This window comes from Salmo trutta, chromosome 22, assembly GCF_901001165.1.
Source record: "Salmo trutta chromosome 22, fSalTru1.1, whole genome shotgun sequence".
Classification (NCBI taxonomy): Eukaryota; Metazoa; Chordata; class Actinopteri; order Salmoniformes; family Salmonidae; genus Salmo; species Salmo trutta.
In genome coordinates, this window is record NC_042978.1 from 51,689,178 (window position 1) to 51,717,127 (window position 27,950).

General features: G+C 45.1%; 1 protein-coding gene across 14 annotated transcripts in view; it reads right to left on the bottom strand.

Moving 5' to 3' along the window:
* Positions 1-27,950, bottom strand: part of herc2 (HECT and RLD domain containing E3 ubiquitin protein ligase 2) — a 190,590-nt gene that overhangs the window by 130,730 nt on the left and 31,910 nt on the right. For 11 of the 14 annotated variants that reach the window (XM_029708353.1, XM_029708347.1, XM_029708354.1 and 8 more), the window contains exons 9-24: positions 26,770-26,941; positions 24,908-25,081; positions 23,122-23,142; positions 21,844-22,032; positions 21,104-21,255; positions 20,441-20,598; positions 17,512-17,625; positions 16,477-16,728; positions 13,130-13,323; positions 12,011-12,211; positions 11,598-11,826; positions 11,288-11,412; positions 9,310-9,488; positions 8,315-8,499; positions 6,561-6,716; positions 6,146-6,331 (exon numbers count right to left, since the gene is read on the bottom strand). In XM_029708353.1, coding sequence (XP_029564213.1) covers positions 6,146-6,331; positions 6,561-6,716; positions 8,315-8,499; positions 9,310-9,488; positions 11,288-11,412; positions 11,598-11,826; positions 12,011-12,211; positions 13,130-13,323; positions 16,477-16,728; positions 17,512-17,625; positions 20,441-20,598; positions 21,104-21,255; positions 21,844-22,032; positions 23,122-23,142; positions 24,908-25,081; positions 26,770-26,941 — 2,687 coding nt within the window. The remainder of the gene's footprint in view (positions 1-6,145; positions 6,332-6,560; positions 6,717-8,314; positions 8,500-9,309; positions 9,489-11,287; positions 11,413-11,597; positions 11,827-12,010; positions 12,212-13,129; positions 13,324-16,476; positions 16,729-17,511; positions 17,626-20,440; positions 20,599-21,103; positions 21,256-21,843; positions 22,033-23,121; positions 23,143-24,907; positions 25,082-26,769; positions 26,942-27,950) is intronic. The other 3 variants (XM_029708357.1, XM_029708355.1, XM_029708349.1) reach the window with 2 other exon arrangements.

The following is a 27,950-nucleotide window of genomic DNA, read 5'->3' on the forward strand; positions in this document are numbered from 1 at the left end:
CCACTAACCCACAACTAGTTACATTCTAACCACTAACCCACAACTAGTTACATTCTAACCACACCACTAGCCCACAACTAGTTACATTCTAACAACTAACCCACAACTAGTTACATTCTAACCACACCACTAACCACTAACCCACAACTAGTTACATTCTAACCACACCACTAACCACTAACCCACAACTAGTTACATTCTAACCACACCACTAACCCACAACTAGTTACATTCTAACCACAACTAACCACTAACCCACAACTAGTTACATTCTAACCACACCACTAACCCCCAACTATTTACATTCTAACAACACTAACCACACTAGTACATTCTAACCACTAACCCACAACTAGTTACATTCTAACCACACCACTAACCACTAACCCACAACTAGTTACATTCTAACCACAACTAACCACTAACCCACAACTAGTTACATTCTAACCACACCACTAACCCACAACTAGTTACATTCTAACCACTAACCCACAACTAGTTGCATTCTAACCACTAACCCACAACTAGTTACATTCTAACCACACCACTAACCACTAACCCACAACTAGTTACATTCTAACCACACCTAACCACTAACCCACAACTAGTTACATTCTAACCCACAACTAGTTACATTCTAACCCACACCACTAACCCACAACTAGTTACATTCTAACCACTAACCCACAAGTAGTTACATTCTACCCACTAACCCACAACTAGTTTACATTCTAACCACTAACCCACAACTAGTTACATTCTAACCCACAACTAGTTACATTCTAACCACTAACCCACAACTAGTTGCATTCTAACCACTAACCCACAACTAGTTACATTCTAACCACTAACCCACAACTAGTTACATTCTAACCACACCACTAACCACTAACCCACAACTAGTTACATTCTAACCACACCTAACCACTAACCCACAACTAGTTACATTCTAACCCACAACTAGTTACATTCTAACCACACCACTAACCCACAACTAGTTACATTCTAACCACTAACCCACAAGTAGTTACATTCTAACCACTAACCCACAACTAGTTGCATTCTAACCACTAACCCACAACTAGTTGCATTCTAACCACTAACCCACAACTAGTTACATTCTAACCACACCACTAACCACTAACCCACAACTAGTTACATTCTAACCACACCTAACCACTAACCCACAACTAGTTACATTCTACCCACACTAGTTACATTCTAACCACACCACTAACCCACAACTAGTTACATTCTAACCACTAACCCACAAGTAGTTACATTCTAACCACTAACCCACAACTAGTTACATTCTAACCACTAACCCACAACTAGTTACATTCTAACCACACCACTAACCCACAACTAGTTACATTCTAACCACTAACCCACAACTAGTTACATTCTAACCACACCACTAACCCACAACTAGTTACATTCTAACCACTAACCCACAACTAGTTGCATTCTAACCACTAACCGACAACTAGTTACATTCTAACCACTAACCCACAACTAGTTACATTCTAACCACACCACTAACCACTAACCCACAACTAGTTACATTCTAACCACACCTAACCACTAACCCACAACTAGTTACATTCTAACCCACAACTAGTTACATTCTAACCACACCACTAACCCACAACTAGTTACATTCTAACCACTAACCCACAACTAGTTGCATTCTAACCACTAACCCACAACTAGTTGCATTCTAACCACTAACCCACAACTAGTTACATTCTAACCACACCACTAACCACTAACCCACAACTAGTTACATTCTAACCACACCTAACCACTAACCCACAACTAGTTACATTCTAACCCACAACTAGTTACATTCTAACCACACCACTAACCCACAACTAGTTACATTCTAACCACTAACCCACAAGTAGTTACATTCTAACCACTAACCCACAACTAGTTACATTCTAACCACTAACCCACAACTAGTTACATTCTAAACCACACCACTAACCCACAACTAGTTACATTCTAAACCACTAACCACAACTAGTTGCATTCTAACCACTAACCCACAACTAGTTACATTCTAACCACACACTAACCACTAACCACAACTAGTTACATTCTAACCACAACTAACCACTAACCCACAACTAGTTACATTCTAACCACACCACTAAACCCACAACTAGTTACATTCTAACCCACTAACCCACAACTAGTTGCATTTCTAACCACTAACCCACAACTAGTTACATTCTAACCACACCACTAACCACTAACCAACAAACTAGTTACATTCTAACCTAACCCACAACTAGTTACATTCTAACCACAACTAACCACTAACCCACAACTAGTTTACATTCTAAACCACACTTCACTAACCCACAACTAGTTACATTCTAACCACACCACTAACCCACAACTAGTTACATTCTAACCACTAACCCACAACTAGTTACATTCTAACCACAACTAACCACTAACCCACAACTAGTTACATTCTAACCACTAACCACTAATCCACAACTAGTTACATTCTAACCACTAACCACTAACCCACAACTAGTTACATTCTAACCACTAACCCACAACTAGTTACATTCTAACCACACCACCAACCCACAACTAGTTACATTCTAACCACTAACCCACAACTAGTTACATTCTAACCACACCTAACCACTAACCCACACTAGTTACATTCTAACCACTAACCCACAACTAGTTACATTCTAACCACTAACCCACAACTAGTTACATTCTAACCCACACCTAACCACTAACCCACCACTAGTTTACCATTCTACCACAACTAACCACTAACCCACAACTAGTTACATTCTAACCACACCTAACCACTAACCCACAACTAGTTACATTCTAACCACACCTAACCACTAACCCACAACTAGTTACATTCTAACCACAACTAACCACTAACCCACAACTAGTTACATTCTAACCACTAACCCACAACTAGTTACATTCTAACCACTAACCCACAACTAGTTACATTCTAACCACTAACCCACAACTAGTTACATTCTAACCACAACTAACCACTAACCCACAACTAGTTACATTCTAACCACTAACCACTAATCCACAACTAGTTACATTCTAACCACTAACCCACAACTAGTTACATTCTAACCACTAACCCACAACTAGTTACATTCTAACCACACCACCAACCCACAACTAGTTACATTCTAACCACTAACCCACAACTAGTTACATTCTAACCACACCTAACCACTAACCCACAACTAGTTACATTCTAACCACTAACCCACAACTAGTTACATTCTAACCACTAACCCACAACTAGTTACATTCTAACCACACCTAACCACTAACCCACAACTAGTTACATTCTAACCACAACTAACCACTAACCCACAACTAGTTACATTCTAACCACACCTAACCACTAACCCACAACTAGTTACATTCTAACCACACCTAACCACTAACCCACAACTAGTTACATTCTAACCACAACTAACCACTAACCCACAACTAGTTACATTCTAACCACTAACCCACAACTAGTTACATTCTAACCACTAACCCACAACTAGTTACATTCTAACCACTAACCCACAACTAGTTACATTCTAACCACACAACTAACCACTAACCCACAACTAGTTACATTCTAACCACACCACTAACCCACAACTAGTTACATTCTAACCACACCACTAACCACAACTAGTTACATTCTAACCACTAACCCACAACTAGTTACATTCTAACCACACCACTAGCCCACAACTAGTTACATTCTAACCACTAACCCACAACTAGTTACATTCTAACCACACCACTAACCACTAACCCACAACTAGTTACATTCTAACCACACCACTAACCCACAACTAGTTACATTCTAACCACAACTAACCACTAACCCACAACTAGTTACATTCTAACCACACCACTAACCCACAACTAGTTACATTCTAACCACTAACCCACAACTAGTTACATTCTAACCACTAACCCACAACTAGTTACATTCTAACCACACCACTAACCACTAACCCACAACTAGTTACATTCTACCACAACTAACCACTAACCCACAACTAGTTACATTCTAACCACACCACTAACCCACAACTAGTTACATTCTAACCACTAACCCACAACTAGTTGCATTCTAACCACTAACCCACAACTAGTTACATTCTAACCACACCTAACCACTAACCCACAACTAGTTACATTCTAACCCACAACTAGTTACATTCTAACCACACCACTAACCCACAACTAGTTACATTCTAACCACTAACACACAGTAGTTACAACTAACCACTAACCCACAACTAGTTACATTCTAACCACTAACCACAACTAGTTACATTCTAACCACACCACTAACCCACAACTAGTTACATTCTAAACCACTAACCCACAACTAGTTCATTCACCTACGACCCACACTAGTTACATTCTAACCACTAACCCACAACTAGTTACATTCTAACCACACCACTAACCACTAACCCACAACTAGTTACATTCTAACCACACCTAACCACTAACCCACAACTAGTTACATTCTAACCCACAACTAGTTACATTCTAACCACTAACCCACAACTAGTTACATTCTAACCACTAACCCACAAGTAGTTACATTCTAACCACTAACCCACAACTAGTTGCATTCTAACCACTAACCCACAACTAGTTGCATTCTAACCACTAACCCACAACTAGTTACATTCTAACCACACCACTAAACCACTAACCCACAACTAGTTACATTCTAACCACACCTAACCACTAACCCACAACTAGTACATTCTAACCCACAACTAGTTACATTTCTAACCACACCACTAACCCCAACTAGTTACATTCTAACCACTAACCCACAAGTAGTTACATCTAACCACTAACCCACATACTAGGTTACATTCAACCACTAACCCACACCTAGACATTCTAACACACCACTAACCCACAACTAGTTACATTCTAACCACTAACCCACAACTAGTACATTCTAACCACACCACTAACCCACAACTAGTTACATTCTAACACACTAACCCACAACTAGTTGCATTCTAACCACTACCAAACCCACCAACTAGTTACATTCTAACCACTAACCCACAACTAGTTACATTCTAACCACACCACTAACCACTAACCCACACTAGTTACATTCTAACCACACCTAACCACTAACCCACAACTAGTTACATTCTAACCCACAACTAGTTACATTCTAACCACACCACTAACCCACAACTAGTTACATTCTAACCACTAACCCACAACTAGTTGCATTCTAACCACTAACCCACAACTAGTTGCATTCTAACCACTAACCCACAACTAGTTACATTCTAACCACACCACTAACCACTAACCCACAACTAGTTACATTCTAACCACACCTAACCACTAACCCACAACTAGTTACATTCTAACCCACAACTAGTTACATTCTAACCACACCACTAACCCACAACTAGTTACATTCTAACCACTAACCCACAAGTAGTTACATTCTAACCACTAACCCACAACTAGTTACATTCTAACCACTAACCCACAACTAGTTACATTCTAACCACACCACTAACCCACAACTAGTTACATTCTAACCACTAACCCACAACTAGTTGCATTCTAACCACTAACCCACAACTAGTTACATTCTAACCACACCACTAACCACTAACCCACAACTAGTTACATTCTAACCACAACTAACCACTAACCCACAACTAGTTACTTTCTAACCACACCACTAACCCACAACTAGTTACATTCTAACCACTAACCCACAACTAGTTACATTCTAACCACAACACTAACCACTAACCCACAACTAGTTACATTCTAACCACACCACTAACCAACAACTAGTTACATTCTAACCACAACACTAACCCACAACTAGTTACTGACCTCCCCCCCTCCTCTCCCCCAGGAGGCTCTGTACCCCTGTAGCCCCCCTCCTCTCCCCCAGGAGGCTCTGTACCCCTGTACCCCCCCTCCTCTCCCCCAGGAGGCTCTGTACCCCCCCTCCTCTCCCCCAGGAGGCTCTGTACCCCTGTACCCCCCCTTCCTCTCCCCCAGGAGGCTCTGTACCCCCCCCCCTCCTCCTCTCCCCCAGGAGGCTCTGTACCCATGATGCCAGGCCAGGCCAGGTCTTCGTTGTCGTCCCTCTCGTGTCCAGGCGCCAGGTGGTTGAAGCGATCCAGGTGTTCCAGCAGGCCGGCCAGCAGAGGGATGGATCCGGTCTCCTGAATCAGACCAGCGTCGATGGTCAGCAGCAACACGATGGACACCACCAGCTCAGGGAGTAGAACGCCTACAGGACCAGAGGGGAAAAAAACACAGGTCCTTGTCCGTCAGCTTACCGATGGGAATATATAACATTCTCACATCATACTGCCTCAAAAACAGCTACGAGTCAGAGTTGATCCATTCAGAAAAGTAAATTGGAATTTCAGTTTCATTCCTAAATCGAAATGGAATTGATCCGAACCGCGGTCTGAGTACAGCCTCGTAGATTTAGATGAAACCAGAGTAATACTGACCGGTGAGGTCCCCCTCGATGACCCGGGACACTTCGTTAAAGTGTCGGTGTCCGGCGAAGGCGATGCTGGTAGCCACAGGGAGGATGTCTCCAATGTGAGTACACAGCAGGGCGATGTACTTCTTCAACAGCGATCCCACACCCAGCAGCTCTGGGTCTGCAGGAAGAAAAGACCAACAAAATGGACACCTGTTTAGGCGACATGCTGGCTAGCGGAGTAGAACACTAGAAAAAATATATAAAGGAGAGAGCAGCACGATGAAATAATTGAATAACTTATTAACCAACACTTGGGACAGACAAGCCGTCGTCACCAGGGTATAATGACAAACACTGCGGGTCACTAGTTTATATGGCGTCAAAGGAAATAAACAGGTGTCTGTAGTCATGGCCTGATATCATTGGTTGACTTACAGATATAAAAAGAACGTACAAAAAAGATGAATGGATAACAGCAGCTTCATTAAATAGTACCCCGCAAAACACCAGTCTCAACGTCAACAGTGAAGAGGCGACTCCGGGATGCTGGCCTTCTAGGCAGAGTTCCTCTGTCCAGTCTCAACGTCAACAGTGAAGAGGCGACCCTAAGATGCTGGCCTCCTTGGCAGAGTTCATTGAGACTGGTATTTTGCGGGTACTGTTTAATGAAGCTGCCAGTTGAGGACTTGTGAGGCGTCTGTTTCTCCAACTAGACACTAATGTACTTGTCCTCTTGCTCAGTTGTGCACCGGGGCCTCCCACTCCTCTTTCTATTCTGGTTAAAGCCAGTTTGTGCTGTTCTGTGAAGGGAGTAGTACACAGCGTTGTACGAGATCTTCAGTTTCTTGGCAATTTCTCGCATGGAATAACCTTCATTTCTCAGAACAAGAATAGACTGACGAGTTTCAGAAGAAAGTGCTTTGTTTCTGGCCATTTTGAGCCTGTAAACAAACCCACAAATGCTGATGCTCCAGATACTCAACTAGTCTAAAGAAGGCCAGTTTTATTGCTTCTTTAATCAGAATAACAGTTTTCAGCTGTGCTAACAAAATTGCAAAAGGGTTTTCTAATGATCAATTAGCCTTTTAAAATGATAAACTTGGATTAGCAAACAACGTGTATAATGAGGACTCACTGTTTCAGTTAAACCTGCACAACGAGGACTCACTGTTTCAGTTAAACCTGCACAACGAGGACTCACTGTTTTAGTTAAACCTGCACAATGAGGACTCACTGTTTCAGTTAAACCTGCACAACGAGGACTCACTGTTTCAGTTAAACCTGCACAACGAGGACTCACTGTTTCAGTTAAACCTGCACAATGAGGACTCACTGTTTCAGTTAAACCTGCACAATGAGGACTCACTGTTTCAGTTAAACCTGCACAATGAGGACTCACTGTTTCAGTTAAACCTGCACAATGAGGACTCACTGTTTCAGTTAAACCTGCACAATGAGGACTCACTGTTTCAGTTAAACCTGCATAATGAGGACTCACTGTTTCAGTTAAACCTGCACAATGAGGACTCACTGTTTCAGTTAAACCTGCACAATGAGGACTCACTGTTTCAGTTAAACCTGCACAATGAGGACTCACTGTTGCAGTTAAACCTGCATAATGAGGACTCAATGTTTCTATTAAACTAAAACAAAAAAAAGTTTTTTTTCGGTTAGGGATTTTTCTTACATTTAAAGGATACAAATTTAGTTTAAATGTTTTAAAACGTTTTAAAAACGTTCACAACCCTAAAATGGCGAAGGACTGTGACCACTCACTGTATCCATTGGTGTTTTCGGTGCCGTTGACCCCCAGGTAGAGTTTGCTGACCAGCAGCCTCTGAAAGCGCAGCAGCAGGTCGAGGGAGGCCGAGCGTTCTTTACCGATGTGCTCAGCGTCGACCCCGCTCGACATCCTTCTGGCCGCGTCCTTCAGTCTACCGATGGTCTGGGAGGCCATGTTCCTGAGGGATCCAGAAAAAAAACCAATAACCTTTAAGTTCATTCTGGATAATATTCAACACATTTGGCGAGATGTACACACAGGTGACTACACAGGTGCCTACACAGGTGCCTACTATACAGTGGGGGGGGAAAAACGTATTTGATCCCCAAATCAATTTATAACATTTTTTGACATGCGTTTTTCTGGATTTTTTTGTTTGTTGTTATTCTGTCTCTCACTGTTCAAATAAACCTACCGTTAAAATTATAGACTGATCCTTTCTTTGTCAGTGGGCAAACGATCAAAATCAGCAGGGGATCAAATACTTTTTTCCCCCTCACTGTATGTGGGACACCCCTAAAGTATACAAGTTCTTCTGGTAAAATATCAGTCATTGTTCCTCTATACAAGCATGCTGGTGCTTCTAAATCAAATCAAATGTATTTATATAGCCCTTCTTACATCAGCTGATATCTCAAAGTGCTGTACAAGTGCTGTAAACCCAGCCTAAAACCCCCCAAACAGCAAGCAATGCAGGTGTAGAAGCACGGTGGCTAGGAAAAACTCCCTAGAAAGGCCAAAACCTAGGAAGAAACCTAGAGGAGGAACCAGGCTATGAGGGGTGGCCAGTCCTCTTCTGGCTGTGCCGGGTGGATATTATAACAGAACATGGCCTAGATGTTCAAATGTTCATAAATGACCAGCATGGTCAAATAATAATAAGGCTTCTACGGAAGTGAGGTGCTTGTCAGGTTAAACGCTGTAGACTCCGATCCTTCCCCCCACAAAATAAATAAATGTACAGTTCAGTCCAGTGTTAACTACCCACCTCAGTAGCTGCTGGACGAGCTGGACCAGAGGTAAACTCTGTTTCCCAGCTGACTCGTATATCCCGGTGTTGATGAGGTCTTTGTCCAAGGTGGTGCGACAGCGCAGCAAGGTGGAGGCATTGGCCTCCTGCTCATCAACCTCCTTCTCTTTCTGAGCCTCCTTCTTTGCCTCTATGTCCTAGTAGCGGATAACAGAGCGTTAGAATTTAAATCAACTTGGGATTTGTCACCAGTATAAAAAACACAAAACGGAGACAAATGACATACATTAAAATACATACATTAAAATACATACATTAAAATTCATAGAATTCGTAAGACTGCTGCACAATTGGAGAGTAAAAAGAGATTTTAATGATTTGATAAAGTATAATTTATTTTATTGTATTTTTTTTGCTCATCTTTACCAATAATTCTGGATCTGACTGTACGTGAACATTCGTATCTGTAATTTTCAGGTAGGTGTTAAATCGTATGTGTACGCTACAAAGTGACACATTTTCCATAATTAAATCATATGTACATTTTTGTTGGCCTTTTGCATAAACTTACTGTACAGTGCCTGATTCACACTCGTTTACTTTTTTCCACATTTTGTTGTGTTTACAGAAAGAAAAATGTCCCTTTATTAAATTTAGATTTCGTGTCACTGGCCTACACACAAACGTCAAAGAGGAATTATGTTTAGACATTTTTACAAATTAATAAAAAAATGTAAAGCTGAAATGTCTTTGAGTCAATAAGTATTCAACTCCTTTGTTACGGAAAGCCTAAATAAGTTCAGGAGTAAAAATGTGGTTAACAAGTCACATAATAAGTTTCATGGACTCATTCAGTGTTCAATAATGGTGTTAAACAAGATTTATTAATGACTACCTCATCTCTGTACCCCACACATACAATTATCAGTAAGGTCCACAAAGAACAAGGAGGAGCCTGTACAGAATTAAAATATTCCAAAACATTTATCCTGTTTGCAACAAGGCAATAAAGTAAAAAAAATAATAATAATTGTCGCAAAGAAATGAACGTTTTGTCCTGAATACAAAGTGTTATATTTGGGGTAAATCCAACACATCACTGAATACCACTCTTCATATTGTCAAGCACAGTGGTGGCTGCATCATGTTATGGGTATGCTTGTCATCGTTATTAAGGACTGGGAAGTTGTTTAGGATAAAAAGAAACAGAATAGAGCTAAGCACAGGAAAAGTCCTAAAGGAAAACCTGGTTCCAACAAACACTGGGAGACAAATTCACCTTTCAGCGGGACAATAACCTAAAACACAAGGCCAGATATAGACTGGAGTTGCTTACCAAGACGACACTGAGACTTACCCAGAAAGACTCACAGCTGTAATAACTGTCAAATGTCATTCAAACATTTTATTTTGTTTAGATAGTTGACAAAATACGACAATTAAAAACCTTTTAATCCCATTTTGAAATGTGGCATTCTACAGAATGGCAGAACTCTTGGTATGCAGAAACATACCACTAAATATCAACGACAGATTTCTTCTGACTATAGACGATCACGTCTGTCGGCCAAACGAAGACGGCTCCAAGTATGAACAAATGATGGTCTGAGAGACTGGGAGAGGGGCGAGTGGTAGCACCATAAACACACCGTCCTGGATGATGGCCGTCCTGGATGATGGCCGTCCTGGATGATGGCCATGATGGCTGTGTTCAGAGCATTAAACAAATGGCTCCCTATTCCCTTTATAGTGCCCTACTATAGACCAGAGCCCTATTCCCTATATAGTGCACTACTTTAGACCAGAGCCCTATTCCCTATATAGTGCACTACTTTAGACCAGAGCCCTATTCCCTATATAGTGCACTACTTTAGACCAAAGCCCTATTCCCTATTTATAGTACACTACGTTTGACCAGAGCCCTAGGGGCCGTGGTGAAAAGTAAGGCACTAAATAGGGAATAGGGATCCATTTGGGACTCTACTCTGCGACCAACCTGTAACTCCGCTGTGATGGCAGCATTGAGAGCAGACTCCAGCCCTCCATCGGCCATCAGACTGCTGACCAGCAGGTCGATCATGAAGCGACGTCCAGGACTGACGCTCATCTCGTTACCAGATGCTGAGGGACAGATGGAGACGGAAACCACTGAGCAACTCAAAAAAACACACAAAAAAAACTCTTCACTACAGCAACAATTGTTTCCTGCTTACCCCACGAGACAGTTCAACATTTTTTTTTTTTTAATTCCCTCATGGATCGTACACACGCTTTAGATAATATCGTCTGCTAAGAGGCGGACGGACCTGTGTTGGGTAGTAGTGAGGACAACGCCCTGGCCCTCTCCTCCGCGGTAGGGAGCAGCACTGACCAACCGCTCTGTAGCACGGCCTGGGCAGCCGACTGGACGGTGTTGAGGACTCCAGCGTTGGAGGCTAGCGTCACCACGGTCTGCTTCAGGTTGTTGAGCAGCCCGCTGCCCAGACCCAAGCCCAACTCCTCAGGGTCCATCTGGTTACTGATGGCTGCGTGGAGCTACAGACGAGACACATAAATAACTAAAAACACAGCAGATGACACATTCTCAAGTTCGTAGAAAACCATTTGAAACACTTTTTCGTAAGACTATTTTCAATAAAAATTAGACACATCAAGTCATCCAGGACAATCTATAAAAACATCAATGTCATATCGTAGTGTTTTAGAAGAGCCTCCTTACCTGTAGCCTGAGTAGGTTGAGGGACGCAACCAGCATGCACTCTTTCTCCTGAGGCGGGGGCCAATCAGAAGAGCCGTCCATGCCCTCGCTCACCTGCCGCAAGAGCAGATCCAGCTGCTCAAAGGTCACAGGGCACACGTCCACTACGAAGGGTACGCGCTGTCCAACAGACCACTCTGAACAGGACGACCACGCAAAGCTCTACAGACACAAGACCAGCAGAAAACAGACAGGGGTCAGCGGCACAGACCAGGAGGACGACCGCGCGCTGCCCCATCAACGCCTGGCCCCCCGTCCCCATCAAAGCCTGGCCCCCGTCCCCCCCATCAACGCCTGGCCCCCCTCCCCCCCATCAACGCCTGGCCCCCCTCCCCCGTCAACGCCTGGCCCCCCTCCCCCGTCAACGCCTGGCCCCCCTCCCCCGTCAACGCCTGGCCCCCCCTCCCCCGTCAACGCCTGGCCCCCCCGTCCCCGTCCCCGTCAATGCCTGGCCCCCGCCCCCCGTCAACGCCTGGCCCCCTCCCCCGTCAACGCCTGGCCCCCCTCCCCCGTCAACGCCTGGCCCCCGTCCCCCGTCAACGCCTGGCCCCCGTCCCCCGTCAACACCTGGCCCCCGTCCCCCGTCAACGCCTGGCCCCCCTCCCCCGTCAACGCCTGGCCCCCCTCCCCCGTCAACGCCTGGCCCCCTCCCCCGTCAACGCCTGGCCCCCGTCCCCCGTCAACGCCTGGCCCCCGTCCCCCGTCAACGCCTGGCCCCCCTCCCCCATCAACGCCTGGCCCCCCTCCCCCATCAACGCCTGGCCCCCCTCCCCCATCAACGCCTGGCCCCCCTCCCCCATCAACGCCTGGCCCCCCTCCCCCATCAACACCTGGCCCCCGTCCCCCGTCAACGCCTGGCCCCCGTCCCCCATCAACGCCTGGCCCCCGTCCCCCATCAACACCTGGCCCCCGTCCCCCATCAACGCCTGGCCCCCGTCCCCCATCAACGCCTGGCCCCCGTCCCCCATCAAAGTTGTCCATCCCAGCTTAACAGCAGAAGTTATCCTTTGTAGTTTCTATATGCCTTATACATAAAACCTGACATTATTCCGCTGGTGAAAGACATGTGAACTCTCTCACCTGTCCTGGTCCACAAGAGATGCCCACTATGTGTTTGGAGTTGAGGCCCGGCAGAGCCTTGGGCTGCTTCTTGTTGGAGAACAGCGTATCAAAGTGCTGCAGCTTGTCGTTGCTGCCCCAGCTGTGGACTTCTCCTTCATCGGTCAAAGCGAGACAATGAGTGGAACCGACCGCAATGTCCACCACTTTCTTCCCTAGAGGTAAAGGACAAAGAGACGGGGATAATTAGAGTCCCTCTATATCAACACAATTCCTTTAAAATGGGACAGCGGGATGGAAGTTCCCAGGTTTTTACAGAAATCCAGAAAGAAACACTAGCTTATTCTATATAGAAAAACATAAGTGTATTTCAATGTACATAAAGAACTAGTCTACATGTCAAAGTGTAGGTGGTAGACTATGGTATTAACTACAGTCTGTCATGTCAAAGTGTAGACTATGGTATTAACTACAGCCTGTCATGTCTGTTAATCACCACATCCTCATCGGCAGACTTAGTAGCCTTGGTTTCTCAAACGATTGCGTCGCCTGGTTCACCAACTACTTCTCTGACAGAGTTCAGTGTGTCAAATCGGAGGGCCTACTGTCTGGACCTCTGGCAGTCTCTATGGGGGTACCACAGGGTTCAATTCTTGGGCCAACTCTTTTCTCTGTATACATAAATGATGTCGCTCTTGCTGCTGGTGAATCTCTGATCCACCTCTACGCAGACGACACCATTCTGTATACTTCTGGCCCTTCTTTGGACACTGTGTTAACAACCCTCCAGACGAGCTTCAATGCCATTCAACTCTCCTTCCGTGGTCTCCAACTGCTCCTAAACACAAGTAAAACTAAATGCATGCTCTTCAACCGATCGCTGCCTGCACCTGCCCGCCCATCCAGCATAACTTCTCTGGACGGTTCTAACTTAGAATTTGTGGACAACTACAAATACCTAGGTGTCTGGTTAGACTGTAAACTCTCCTTCCAGACTCACATCAATCATCTCCAATCCAAAGTGAAATCTAGAATTGGCTTCCTATTTCGCAACAAAGCATCCTTCACTCATGCTGCCAAACATACCCTCGTAAAACTGACCATCCTACCAATCCTCGACTTCGGCGATGTCATTTACAAAATAGCCTCCAATACCCTACTCAACAAGCTGGATGCAGTCTATCACAGTGCCATCCGTTTTGTCACCAAAGCCCCATATACAACCCACCACTGCGACCTGTATGCTCTCGTTGGCTGGCCTTCACTTCATCATCGTCGCCAAACACATTGGCTCCAGGTCATCTACAAGACCCTGCTAGGTAAAGTCCCTCCTTATCTCCGCTCACTGGTCACCATAGCAGCACCCACCTGTAGCACGCGCTCCAGCAGGTATATCTCTCTGGTCACCCCTAAAGCCAACTCCTCCTTTGGTCGTCTCTCCTTCCAGTTCTCAGCTGCCAATGATTGGAACGAACTACAAAAATCTCTAAAACTGGAAACACTTATCTCCCTCACTAGCTTTAAGCACCAGCTGTCAGAGCAGCTCACAGATCTCTGCACCTGTACATAGCCCATCTTTAATTGAGCCCAAACTACTACCTTTTCCCCTACTGTATTTATTTATTTTATTTATTTTGCTCCTTTGCACCATATTATTTATATTTTAACTTTTAACTTTCTTCAAACTACAAATCTACCATTCCAGTGTTTTTCTTGCCATACTTTATTTACTTTGCCACCATGGCATTTTTTTGCCTTTACCTCCCTTATCTCACATCATTTGCTCACATTGTATATAGTCTTATTTTTTTCTACTGCATCATTGATTGTATGTTGTTTTACTCCATGTGTAACTCTGTGTTTTTGTATGTTGTCGAACTGCTTTGCTTTATCTTGGCCAGGTCGCAATTGTAAATGAGAACTTGCTCTCAACTTGCCTACCTGGTTAAATAAAGGTGAAATAAATAAAAAAAATAAAAAAATGTCAAAGTGTAGACTATGGTATTAACTACAGTCTGTCATGTCAAAGTGTAGACTATGGTATTAACTACAGTCTGTCATGTCAAAGTGTAGACTATGGTATTAACTACAGCCTGTCATGTCAAAGTGTAGACTATGGTATTAACTACAGCCTGTCATGTCAAAGTGTAGACTATGGTATTAACTACAGCCTGTCATGTCAAATGTTCTGACAGGAGACAAAGACCAGTGTCTGTTGTTCTGACAGACAGACAAAGACCAGTGTCTGTTGTTCTGACAGGAGACAAAGACCAGTGTCTGTTGTTCTGACAGGAGACAAAGACCAGTGTCTGTTGTTCTGACAGGAGACAAAGACCAGTGTCTGTTGTTCTGACAGGAGACAAAGACCAGTGTCTGTTGTTCTGACAGACAGACAGAGACCAGTGTCTGTTGTTCTGACAGACAGACAGAGACCAGTGTCTGTTGTTCTGACAGACGAGAAAGGCCGGTGTCTGTTGCGCACTGCAACATCCCCCACCTTGCAACCTTTAGCTGAGGCAGTCCACATTTTGAAAATATTTAACCAATTAAACGTAATTCTTTAAATTGCTGGAAGTTGTTTTATAAAGGCATGTCTTACCATGTTCCAACCATAGGAATCTTAAGGGGATTATTTTATAAAAACACTTCCTCATATGAAACCAATATTTCAATGCCATATACTTTCTTTTGTTGTCCAGCAGCCAAAGACACAATCCTAGTCATATTAACAACCCATGCTTGTTATTCTATATTTAGTTTAATAAATTTCTGAAGGATATCTTGCCCGTCACCAAGGGAGTACCCCAAGGCTCGATCCTAGGCCCCTCGCTCTTCTCAATTTACATCATCAACAACATAGCTCAGGCAGTAGGAAGCTCTCTCATCCATTTATATGCTGATGATACAGTCTTATACTCAGCTGGCCCCTCCCCGGATTTTGTGTTAAACGCTCTTCAACAAAGCTTTCTTAGTGTCCAACAAGCTTTCTCTGCCCTTAACCTTGTTCTGAACACCTTCAAAACAAAGGTCATGTGGTTTGGTAAGAAGAATGCCCCTCTCCCCACAGGTGTGATTACTACCTCTGAGGGTTTAGAGCTGGAGGTAGTCACCTCATACCAGTACTTGGGAGTATGGCTAGACGGTACACTGTCCTTCTCTCAGCACATATCAAAGCTGCAGGCTAAAGCTAAATCTAGACTTGGTTTCCTCTATCGTAATCGCTCCTCTTTCACCCCAGCTGCCAAACTAACCCTGATTCAGATGACCATCCTACCCATGCTAGATTATGGAGACATCATTTATAGATGGGCAGGTAAGGGTGCTCTCGAGCGGCTAGATGTTCTTCACCACTCGGAAAAGCTACTAACCTTGTAGACTGTCGAGCAGCTTGGGGTAGCGTACGTGTTCCTCGGTGCCGTGTCCGAGGCGCTGGTTGTCACCCTTCCCCCAGGTGTACACCTGTCCGTCCTTGGTCTGTGCTACAGAGAACTGACTTCCACAGCACACTTTCACTATATCCAGGTCCTGAAGCTTCTCCACCAGCTTTGGGGTCTTACAGCCGTCGCTGCCTCCACGACCCAGCTTCCCATAGTCTCCATCACCCCACGACCACACCTGGCCTGGAGGGAGAGAGAGAAGGGAGAGAAAGAAGGGTGAGAGAGAAGGGTGGTAAAGGAGCTAACATTACAATGGGGTAAAAATATAGAAAAGGTGTGACACCTTCAAATTGAGAGGAAATACTCTTGTCTACTACAGGGAAATTTCTTTCTACTACAGGGAAAATACTCTTGTCTTACAACTTTCAATCAAAAAGTGTGTCACATGAATAAACATATATGACAGCGAAGGATAAGGCCCAGTAAGTATTCCATAGTAATTGATCCTAGTATCTCAGACCCCAGTATTCCATAGTAATTGATCCTAGTATCTCAGACCCCAGTATTCCCATAGTAATTGATCCTAGTATCTCAGACCCCAGTATTCCATAGTAATTGATCCTAGTATCTCAGACCCCAGTATTCCATAGTAATTGATCCTAGCGTCTCAGACCCCAGTATTCCATAGTAATTGATCCTAGTGTCTCAGACCCCAGTATTCCATAGTAATTGATCCTAGTATCTCAGACCCCAGTATTCCATAGTAATTGATCCTAGTATCTCAGACCCCAGTATTCCCATAGTAATTGATCCTAGTATCTCAGTCCCCAGTATTCCATAGTAATTGATCCTAGTATCTCAGACCCCAGTATTCCATAGTAATTGATCCTAGTGTCTCAGACCCCAGTATTCCATAGTAATTGATCCTAGTATCTCAGACCCCAGTATTCCATAGTAATTGATCCTAGCGTCTCAGACCCCAGTAATTGATCATAGCGTCTCAGACCCGTCGGTCTCTCCGCTCACCGTTCTCTGTGACAGCCAGGGTCTGTGCATCTCCACTGCCACAGGCCACATCCAGCACCTTTAACCCCTTCAGAGCGGTCACCAGCATGGGAACATGCTGGTCTTCACTGGAACCTACAGAGACAACATGGTCAGTCACAAAACCCCCAGACCCAAGGACATCATTCTAACACAGGAAGACATTAGCTGATGTTTAATTATCCTGATAGGGAATTGAAAGCTGTGCTTGTCCTCATGATAAAGTCACAGAGTTTAAAGTGCAGCTCTGAATAGTTAGGTTTAGTCCAGTAGTGGTTAGGGTTAGGTCTAGTCCAGTAGTGGTTAGGGTTAGGTCTAGTCCAGTAGCGGTTAGGGTTAGGTCTAGTCCAGTAGCGGTGAGGTCTAGTCCAGTAGTGGTTAGGTCTAGTCCAGTAGCGGTTAGGGTTAGGTCTAGTCCAGTAGCGGTTAGGGTTAGGTCTAGTCCAGTAGTGGTTAGGTCTAGTCCAGTAGTGGTTAGGTCTAGTCCAGTAGCGGTTAGGTCTAGTCCAGTAGCGGTTAGGTCTAGTCCAGTAGTGGTGAGGTCTAGTCCAGTAGCGGTTGGGTCTAGTCCAGTAGTGGTTAGGTCTAGTCCAGTAGCAGTTAGGTCTAGTCCAGTAGTGGTTGGGTCTAGTCCAGTAGCGGTTGGGTCTAGTCCAGTAGTGGTTAGGTCTAGTCCAGTAGCGGTTAGGTCTAGTCCAGTAGCGGTTAGGTCTAGTCCAGTAGCGGTTAGGTCTAGTCCAGTAGCGGTTAGGTCTAGTCCAGTAGTGGTGAGGTCTAGTCCAGTAGCGGTTGGGTCTAGTCCAGTAGTGGTTAGGTCTAGTCCAGTAGCGGTTAGGTCTAGTCCAGTAGTGGTTAGGTCTAGTCCAGTAGTGGTTAGGTCTAGTCCAGTAGTGGTTAGGTCTAGTCCAGTAGCAGTTAGTAGGTCTAGTCCAGTAGTGGTTAGGTCTAGTCCAGTAGCGGTTAGGTCTAGTCCAGTAGTGGTTGGGTCTAGTCCAGTAGTGGTTGGGTCTAGTCCAGTAGCGGTTAGGTCTAGTCCAGTAGCAGTTAGGGTTAGGTCTAGTCCAGTAGTGGTTGGGTCTAGTCTAGTAGCGGTTAGGTCTAGTCCAGTAGCAGTTAGGGTTAGGTCTAGTCCAGTAGTGGTTGGGTCTAGTCCAGTAGCAGTTAGGGTTAGGTCTAGTCCAGTAGTGGTTAGGGTTAGGTCTAGTCCAGTAGCAGTTAGGGTTAGGTCTAGTCCAGTAGTGGTTGGGTCTAGTCCAGTAGTGGTTAGGTCTACTCCAGTAGCGGTGAGGTCTAGTCCAGTAGCGGTTAGGGTTAGGTCTAGTCCAGTAGTGGTTGGGTCTAGTCCAGTAGCAGTTAGGGTTGGGTCTAGTCCAGTAGCAGTTAGGGTTAGGTCTAGTCCAGTAGCAGTTAGGGTTAGGTCTAGTCCAGTAGTGGTTGGGTCTAGTCCAGTAGTGGTTGGGTCTAGTCCAGTAGTGGTTAGGTCTAGTCCAGTAGCGGTTAGGGTTAGGTCTAGTCCAGTAGTGGTTGGGTCTAGTCCAGTAGTGGTTAGGGTGAGGTCTAGTCCAGTAGCGGTTAGGGTTAGGTCTAGTCCAGTAGTGGTTGGGTCTAGTCCAGTAGCAGTTAGGGTTGGGTCTAGTCCAGTAGCAGTTAGGTCTAGTCCAGTAGCAGTTAGGGTTAGGTCTAGTCCAGTAGTGGTTGGGTCTAGTCCAGTAGTGGTTGGGTCTAGTCCAGTAGTGGTTAGGTCTAGTCCAGTAGTGGTTAGGTCTAGTCCAGTAGCGGTTAGGGTTAGGTCTAGTCCAGTAGTGGTTGGGTCTAGTCCAGTAGTGGTTAGGGTTAGGTCTAGTCCAGTAGCGGTTAGGGTTAGGTCTAGTCCAGTAGCGGCTAGGGTTAGGTCTAGTCCAGTAGCGGTTGGGTCTAGTCCAGTAGTGGTTAGGTCTAGTCCAGTAGCGGTTAGGTCTAGTCCAGTAGCGGTTAGGTCTAGTCCAGTAGCGGTTAGGTCTAGTCCAGTAGCGGTGAGGTCTAGTCCAGTAGCGGTGAGGTCTAGTCCAGTAGCGGTTGGGTCTAGTCCAGTAGCGGTTAGGTCTAGTCCAGTAGCGGTTAGGTCTAGTCCAGTAGCGGTTAGGTCTAGTCCAGTAGCGGTTAGGTCTAGTCCAGTAGCGGTTGGGTCTAGTCCAGTAGTGGTGAGGTCTAGTCCAGTAGTGGTTGGGTCTAGTCCAGTAGCGGTTAGGTCTAGTCCAGTAGCGGTGAGGTCTAGTCCAGTAGCGGTTGGGTCTAGTCCAGTAGCGGTTGGGTCTAGTCCAGTAGCGGTTAGGGTTGGGTCTAGTCCAGTAGTGGTTGGGTCTAGTCCAGTAGTGGTGAGGTCTAGTCCAGTAGCGGTGAGGTCTAGTCCAGTAGCGGTGAGGTCTAGTCCAGTAGCGGTGAGGTCTAGTCCAGTAGCGGTGAGGTCTAGTCCAGTAGCGGTGAGGTCTAGTCCAGTAGCGGTGAGGTCTAGTCCAGTAGCGGTGAGGTCTAGTCCAGTAGCGGTGAGGTCTAGTCCAGTAGCGGTGAGGTCTAGTCCAGTAGCGGTGAGGTCTAGTCCAGTAGCGGTGAGGTCTAGTCCAGTAGCGGTTAGGTCTAGTCCAGTAGCGGTGAGGTCTAGTCCAGTAGCGGTGAGGTCTAGTCCAGTAGCGGTGAGGTCTAGTCCAGTAGCGGTTAAGTCTAGTCCAGTAGCGGTTAGGTCTAGTCCAGTAGCGGTGAGGTCTAGTCCAGTAGCGGTGAGGTCTAGTCCAGTAGCGGTGAGGTCTAGTCCAGTAGCGGTGAGGTCTAGTCCAGTAGCGGTGAGGTCTAATCCAGTAGCGGTGAGGTCTAGTCCAGTAGCGGTGAGGTCTAGTCCAGTAGCGGGTCGACCAGGAGAAACAGGTTAAGGTCTCACCGTGTCCCAGCCGTCCATAATTTCCCCTTCCCCAGGTGTACAGCTCTCCGTCGGCTGTGATAGCAGCGCTGTACGTGCTCCCACATGCTACCTGCACCACATTCTTCCCCGTCTGCTTCCCGGTGAATGCTGTGATCACCGCTGGCTCTTCCAGATATCTGATGGTGGGGAGGAGAGGAACCGGTTATGATACATAGGACAGCTTGGAGCAGAGGAACCGGTTATGATACATAGGACAGCTTGGAGCAGAGGAACCGGTTATGATACATAGGACAGCTTGGAGCAGAGGAACCGGTTATGATACATAGGACAGCTTGGAGCAGAGGAACCGGTTATGATACATAGGACAGCTTGGAGCAGAGGAACCGGTTATGATACATAGGACAGCTTGGAGCAGAGGAACCGGTTATGATACATAGGACAGCTTGGAGCAGAGGAACCGGTTATGATACATAGGACAGCTTGGGGCAGAGGAACCGGTTATGATACATAGGACAGCTTGGAGCAGAGGAACCTAGCAGGTGATCGGCTGGTGATCGGCTGGTGACGTAAATTTAACTTCTGAGGTCTCAGACAGTACCCGGACTATAATTTCTGAACTTCGTTGACATGCAGGAGAAATCTGGTCATATGCATGTTTTTGAACGCAGTGTAATTACTTACGTGGTGTCTCCATGGCCCAGGCGACCGCCGTCTCCGCAGCCCCAAGAGAAGACCTCTCCGTTGGCCGACAGGGCCAGGTAGTGCTGCCCGTCTGGATGAGCTGCCAGCTTCACTATCTTCCTGGAGGTCAGGGCATGGACCAGCATGGGAGCCTAGTACGACAACAACAATATCCTCATCAGCACTGAAGTGATCAGATCTACCGTTTTTATTACGGCTGCTGTATGAAAAACACATTTCCTGTATCACTGCTCTTAAACATTAGGTAAATGAAGAGCAGTGTGAGGGTTTGTTCTTTGTTCTCATCTTATTCAAACTGTTACCATGCAGAGATCGCTATGTTGCAGAGATTAACATACATGACCAAAAGTATGTGGACACCTGATCGTCCAACATCGCATTCCAACATCATGATACGGTGCTAGTCTCACACACAGAGAGAGACAGAGAGACAGAGAGAGAGACAACGGGTGCGAGTCACACAGTCACTCGCTGTCTTTCTTTTTCACACAGCCAGCTACATGAGGTAAGAGAAAACATGTAACAGCTAAATCAGGGTCCCCTGGGAAACACGGCCCAATACTTTGGTTCCTACCATGTCAATAATTCCGCCTTGACAGAATGAGCTCCAGTGAGGTGACAGAATGAGCTCCAGTGAGGTGACAGAATGAGCTCCAGTGAGTAACTGCTTCCTACCAGTGTAGTGACAGAATGAGCTCCAGTGAGTAACTGCTTCCTACCAGTGTAGTGCTCTTGTAGTTCTGCGTGTAGACGGCTCCGCTGCTGGCCAGGATGAGGAAGCCCTTCTCGGAACAGACAATCTGGGAAACCCCGAGGCCCGACAGGGCCTTGCACTGCACCGGACCGTTCACGTTGGCATACAGCTTCCAGCCTAGCAACCCCCAGCCAATCACCTCCTGCAGAGTGCCCTGGGAGCGGGAGAGTCAGGGTTAATTGCAGCGATGCCATTGGTGCTTCAGTGGTCTACACATTATGAAGGTAGCAGTAGAATTGAAAGGGTTAAATGGAAAAGGAAATCCTCTGTTATATATAAATTATATTCTAATGTAACAGCGACATCTGGTATTTTAGTTGGGAGAAATCACCTGATCGTGTATGAGGTAGACACTGCAAAGAAAAAAGCCTTGTAGCCAAAGGCATCAACTATCAAAAAGGTATATTCATATCTCTCTGTAAAGCTCTCAAAGACTGATTGGCTGCATCATGAGCTCAAATCAAATTTTATTGGTCAATGCATCCCCATGAAAAGGGACTTCTAGGGCAAATGTTAATTTGTTTATTTAACCAGGTAGGCCAGTTGTGAACAAGTCCTTTATTTAACCAGGTAGGCCAGTTGAGAACAAGTCCTTTATTTAACCAGGTAGGCTAGTTGAGAACAAGTTCTCATTTACAACTGCGACCTGGCCAAGATAAAGCAAAGCAGTTTGACACAAACAACAGAGTTACACATGGAATAAAACAAACATACAGTCAATAATACAGTAGAAAAATCTATATACAGTGTGTGCAAATTAAGTAAGATTAGGGAGGTAAGGCAATAAAATAGGCCATAGTGGCGAAGTAATTACAATTTAGCAATTAAAACACTGGAATGGTAGAATGTGCAGAAGATGAATGTGCAAGTAGAGATACTGGGGTGCAAAGGAGCAAGATAAATAAATAAATACAGTATGGGGATGAGGTAGTTGGATGGGCTATTTAAAGATGGGCTATGTACAGGTTCAGTGATCTGTGAGCTGCTCTGACAGCTGGTGCTTAAAGTTAGTGAGGGAGATTTAAGTCTCCAGCTTCAGAGATTTTTGCAATTCGTTCCAGTCATTGGCAGCAGAGAACTGGAAGGAAAGGCGGCCAAAGGAGGAGTTGGCTTTGGGGGTGACCAGAGAAATATACCTGCGTAATCAACACATCCTCAACAGTTATCTGACTGTTGCAAGAATAAGCTACATAAAAACATCACATCAAGTCCTTCATGCACAACACATGGCTTCATAATTTACCTGCATGTTGCCATGGTCCTCCAACAGAACGCAGACAGACAGAGAGAGAGAGAGAAGTTAGTAACGCACAGAGAGAGAGAGAAGTTAGTAACGCACAGAGAGAGAGAGAGGTTAGTAACGCACAGACAGAGAGAGAGAGAGAGAGAGAGAGAGAGAGAGAAGTTAGTAACGCAGACAGAGAGCGAGAGAGAGAGAGAGAGAGAGAGAGAGAGAGAGAGAGAGAGCGAGAGAGAGAGAAGTTAGTAACACAGACAGAGAGAGAGAGAGAAGTTAGTAACACAGACAGAGAGAGAGAGAGAAGTTAGTAACACAGACAGAGAGAGAGAGAGAAGTTAGTAACGCAGACAGAGAGAGAGAGAAGTTAGTAACACAGTAAAGACTTCCATTTACAAATCAAAACATCCTGACAAGGGCTGCACGATATGGTCCGAAAAATCTAATTGCAATTTTTTTTCAAATATTTATTTTTCTTAAATCAAAAAACACTTCGGTTGCCAGGTTGGCGGGAACCAGAAACCCCCCCCCATACGTAAAGAACGTATGAATGCATGACTATAAGTGTCTTTGGATAAAAGCATCTACTAAATAGCATATGATATTAATATAAATTATGTTATTATAGAAATAGAATGAGTAGAATGAGTCAGTATATTGTGACATAGTAGAAACCAAAGTGTTGGTCAGTGTCAGTGTTGCCCAAGGAACCCTAATCACATTTGAATTGAGATTTTATATTGCGTAAATAAAAAAATAAATAATGTTTTATTGTTACGCCAGATAAGTGCAGTGAAATGTGTTGTTTTACAGGGTCAGCCATAGTAGTACAGAATCCCTGGAGCAAATTAGGATTAAGTGCCTTGCTCAAGGGCATAACGATTTTTCATCTTGTCTGCAAAGGGTATTCGAACCAGCGACCTTTTGGTTACTGGCCCAACGCTATTCTATAACCGCGAGGCTAGCTGCTGCCCGTTTTTTTTTTTAAATATGCTTCACCTATTCCTCTCTAATTCAGAGCATGACATTGCACAACCAACATGCTGGCAACAGCCTGTATTAAAGCTAACGTTTCCAGGTCAGATTTGCCCTAGCGCAATACTCTTTGCTAGCTCAACGCATTTAGCTAGCCAGCTAGCTAGTTAGCAATTAGCTGCTACCGCAAATGTTTTTTAGACATGTGGAGGTTTTCTAAGACTAACTAAGTAGCGGTTTGCAGAGATAAAAGATACAGAAAACATGGTTGATATGAAGAAGCAAAGTTGAAAGCCGCATCGTTCTTGTTTCTTGACTGCACGGGCTAGCGAACACGAACAGAAGCGTGAAGACTGAAGCAGCCATTTGTTCCTGATTGAATGACAGGGGGCGGGGCTTGGTGTGTCAGAAGCAAGCAACCGCATGAGAGGAGGAGGAGACTGGAGTGAGACGACGGAGTAAACTAATAAAAAACAGGTTACACGTAGCCTTTGAGAGAGAGAGAAAAAAAAAAATCGCAACATCTTACGATACGGATATTGGCACATGTCGATATCGCAACTTTGATTACAATTTTGATTCATTGTGCAGCCCTAATCCTGACTCTCATATTTTCAAGAAAAAGCTCTAAGCATCCTCTTTAATAATAAAAAAAAAAAAAAAAAAAGATCACAGGCCATTAAATCTGAGCCTTAGAGAAAACCATGTTGATCAATAGAAACACTGAAGAAGACAGGAAGGCTGAGTAGAGCCGTCTTCATAACAGCGTACAGCACACAGTAGCAGGGCCAAGTCCAGACGGTGGTAGCAGCAGTACCTTGTGGGAGGTAGGGGAGCTGCAGTGCGAGGGGGAGCAGGGGGCGGCCAGGCGGTCCAGGTGAGCCATGATAACCACAGCCGTCTGTCTCAGGTCGATAGCCAAGTCATTGTCCTGGGGCAGCGTCAGGTAGCGCAGGAAACTCTCATTGGGACTCAGAGGGGCCCCCAGGATCTGGAGAGGAAGAACAACAGGAGAAAACGACTGTGAACTAAAAAAGGTGGTAAAAGGAGCCTTCAGAAAGTATTCAGATCCTTTGACTTATTTCACATCTTATTGTGTCACAGCTTGAATTCAATTGATGTTTTTTCTGATCCATCTACACACAATGACCTCACAATGACGTCACAATACCTCACAATACCTCACAATGACGACACAATACCTCACAATGACGCCACAATGACCTCACAATGACGCCACAATGACCTCACAATACCTCACAATGACGTCACAATACCTCACAATGAGGTACAGCTCATCTATCGACTTCTGCCTGTAGCGTCCTAACAGTTTGGGCTAGTATGTACCCCTCTGTGGAAAGGTGAGACTCTCACAAACTCGTACATGTCCGTTGTTTTGCTCTAGGACGCACACAGGCCTCACAAGACTATTCTGAATGTCTGTTATTCAATGTGTTTCTATGTGCTAATAGCAGTAATCTGTTATTCAATGTGTTTCTATGGGCTAATAGCAGTAATCTGTTATTCAATGTGTTTCTATGGGCTAATAGCAGTAATCTGTTATTCAATGTGTTTCTATGGGCTAATAGCAGTAAGGACTATCTGTTATTCAATGTGTTTCTATGGGCTAATAGCAGTAAGGACTATCTGTTATTCAATGTGTTTCTATGGGCAAATAGCAGTAATCTGTTATTCAATGTGTTTCTATGGGCTAATAGCAGTAATCTGTTATTCAATGTGTTTCTATGGGCTAATAGCAGTAATCTGTTATTCAATGTGTTTCTATGGGCTAATAGCAGTAATCTGTTATTCAATGTGTTTCTATGGGCTAATAGCAGTAAGGACTATCTGTTATTCAATGTGTTTCTATGGGCTAATAGCAGTAATCTGTTATTCAATGTGTTTCTATGGGCTAATAGCAGTAATCTGTTATTCAATGTGTTTCTATGGGCTAATAGCAGTAATCTGTTATTCAATGTGTTTCTATGGGCTAATAGCAGTAAGGACTATCTGTTATTCAATGTGTTTCTATGGGCTAATAGCAGTAATCTGTTATTCAATGTGTTTCTATGGGCTAATAGCAGTAAGGCCAAATACAAGATATCAAATATATATATATTTTTTAAATATTTTATTTGGATACTTCAAGTGGTCTTAAAATTCTAAATCAAATATCTTAAATGATCCTTGGTATGACCTTCTTAAAACAATTATAGACAGCTTAATATAACTCCTGAAGTCATTTAGACCTGCCATAACAAAAAGGGGGTGTATAGTTAATGACTCAAGACATATCACCTTTTCGAAAAACATAATTCCACTTATATTATGGGGTATTGTGTGTAGGTCAGTCCCCCCAAAATGGAATCCATTTTAAATTCAGGCTGTAACAACAACAACATGTGGATAAAGTCAAGGTATGTAAATACTTTCTGAAAGCAGTGAATCTGCTTAGCTAAGTACTTAAATTCAGTTTAGAAGACGGACAAAAATAAATGGATTTTGATGCAACCAAGGACGAGGAATAGGAGAGGGATGAGACCAGGTGTCTCAGAGTCCTGCTCTAGGATCAGCCCCCCCCCCCCAATGTCCAGGTAACCTTATTGATTGTGATCTAAAAAAAAGGCAAAACTGATCTTAAAAATCAGCTTTTACAGGAAATACAGGCCCTGAGCTCACCTCCATCTCCTCATCGGGGCCGGCTTCCTCCTTGCTGCTGTGGATGTTGTGAAAACGCTGCAGGAGAGGGAGGAGCGGGGCGCTAGTCCCCTGGGTGGAGCGCTCATTGTCCATCTCCCTGGTCCCACTGTCCCACAGACGCAGCAACAACAGGACGGCAGACAGCAGCTGGCTGGAGAAGAGAATAGAGTAGTTAGAGTACTATAAATATGGGGCATGGTAAGTGCTGTCCCACACAGACGCAGCAGGACAGCAGCTGGCTGGCTGAAGACCGGCCAGAGAGGCCAGGTACCGTATGATATGAGGGGTGTGGTAGGTGCAGTCACAGAGAGTGAAACCCCAAAAGTATTTTATTGTTTCCTCGTCTCCACCTCAAAAGACATTGGCGATGTTGACATGTAGCCACTTCGCTAGCTAGTTAGGAAACCGCTGGGACCCTGAGCTGAATATCATTTAATTAAACACATCTTACATTTCTTACAGTTATACTTATGTAGCACATACCCCAACCCCCGAAAGGGGTAACCCCAACCCCCCAGTCCTAGAGTTGAGGACCAGTATGTCGTCAGGAGGGGGGGTCCTACCTCAGTATCAGTATGTCGTCAGGAGGGGGGGTCCTACCTCAGTATCAGTATGTCTTCAGGGGGGGGGGGGGTCCTACCTCAGTATCAGTATGTCGTCAGGAGGAGGGGGGGTCCTACCTCAGTATCAGTATGTCGTCAGGAGGGGGGTCCTACCTCAGTATCAGTATGTCGTCAGGAGGGGGGGTCCTACCTCAGTATCAGTACGTCGTCAGGAGGGGGGGGGGTCCTACCTCAGTATCAGTATGTCGTCAGGAGGGGGGGTCCTACCTCAGTATGTCGTCAGGAGGGGGGGTCCTACCTCAGTATCAGTACGTCGTCAGGAGGGGGGGGTCCTACCTCAGTATCAGTATGTCGTCAGGAGGGGGGGGGGGTCCTACCTCAGTATCAGTATGTCGTCAGGAGGGGGGGTCCTACCTCAGTATCAGTATGTCGTCAGGAAGGGGGGTCCTACCTCAGTATGTCGTCAGGAGGGGGGGGTCCTACCTCAGTATGTCGTCAGGAGGGGGGGGTCTTACCTCAGTATGTCGTCAGGAGGGGGGGGTCCTACCTCAGTATGTCGTCAGGAGGGGGGGTCCTACCTCAGTATCAGTATGTCGT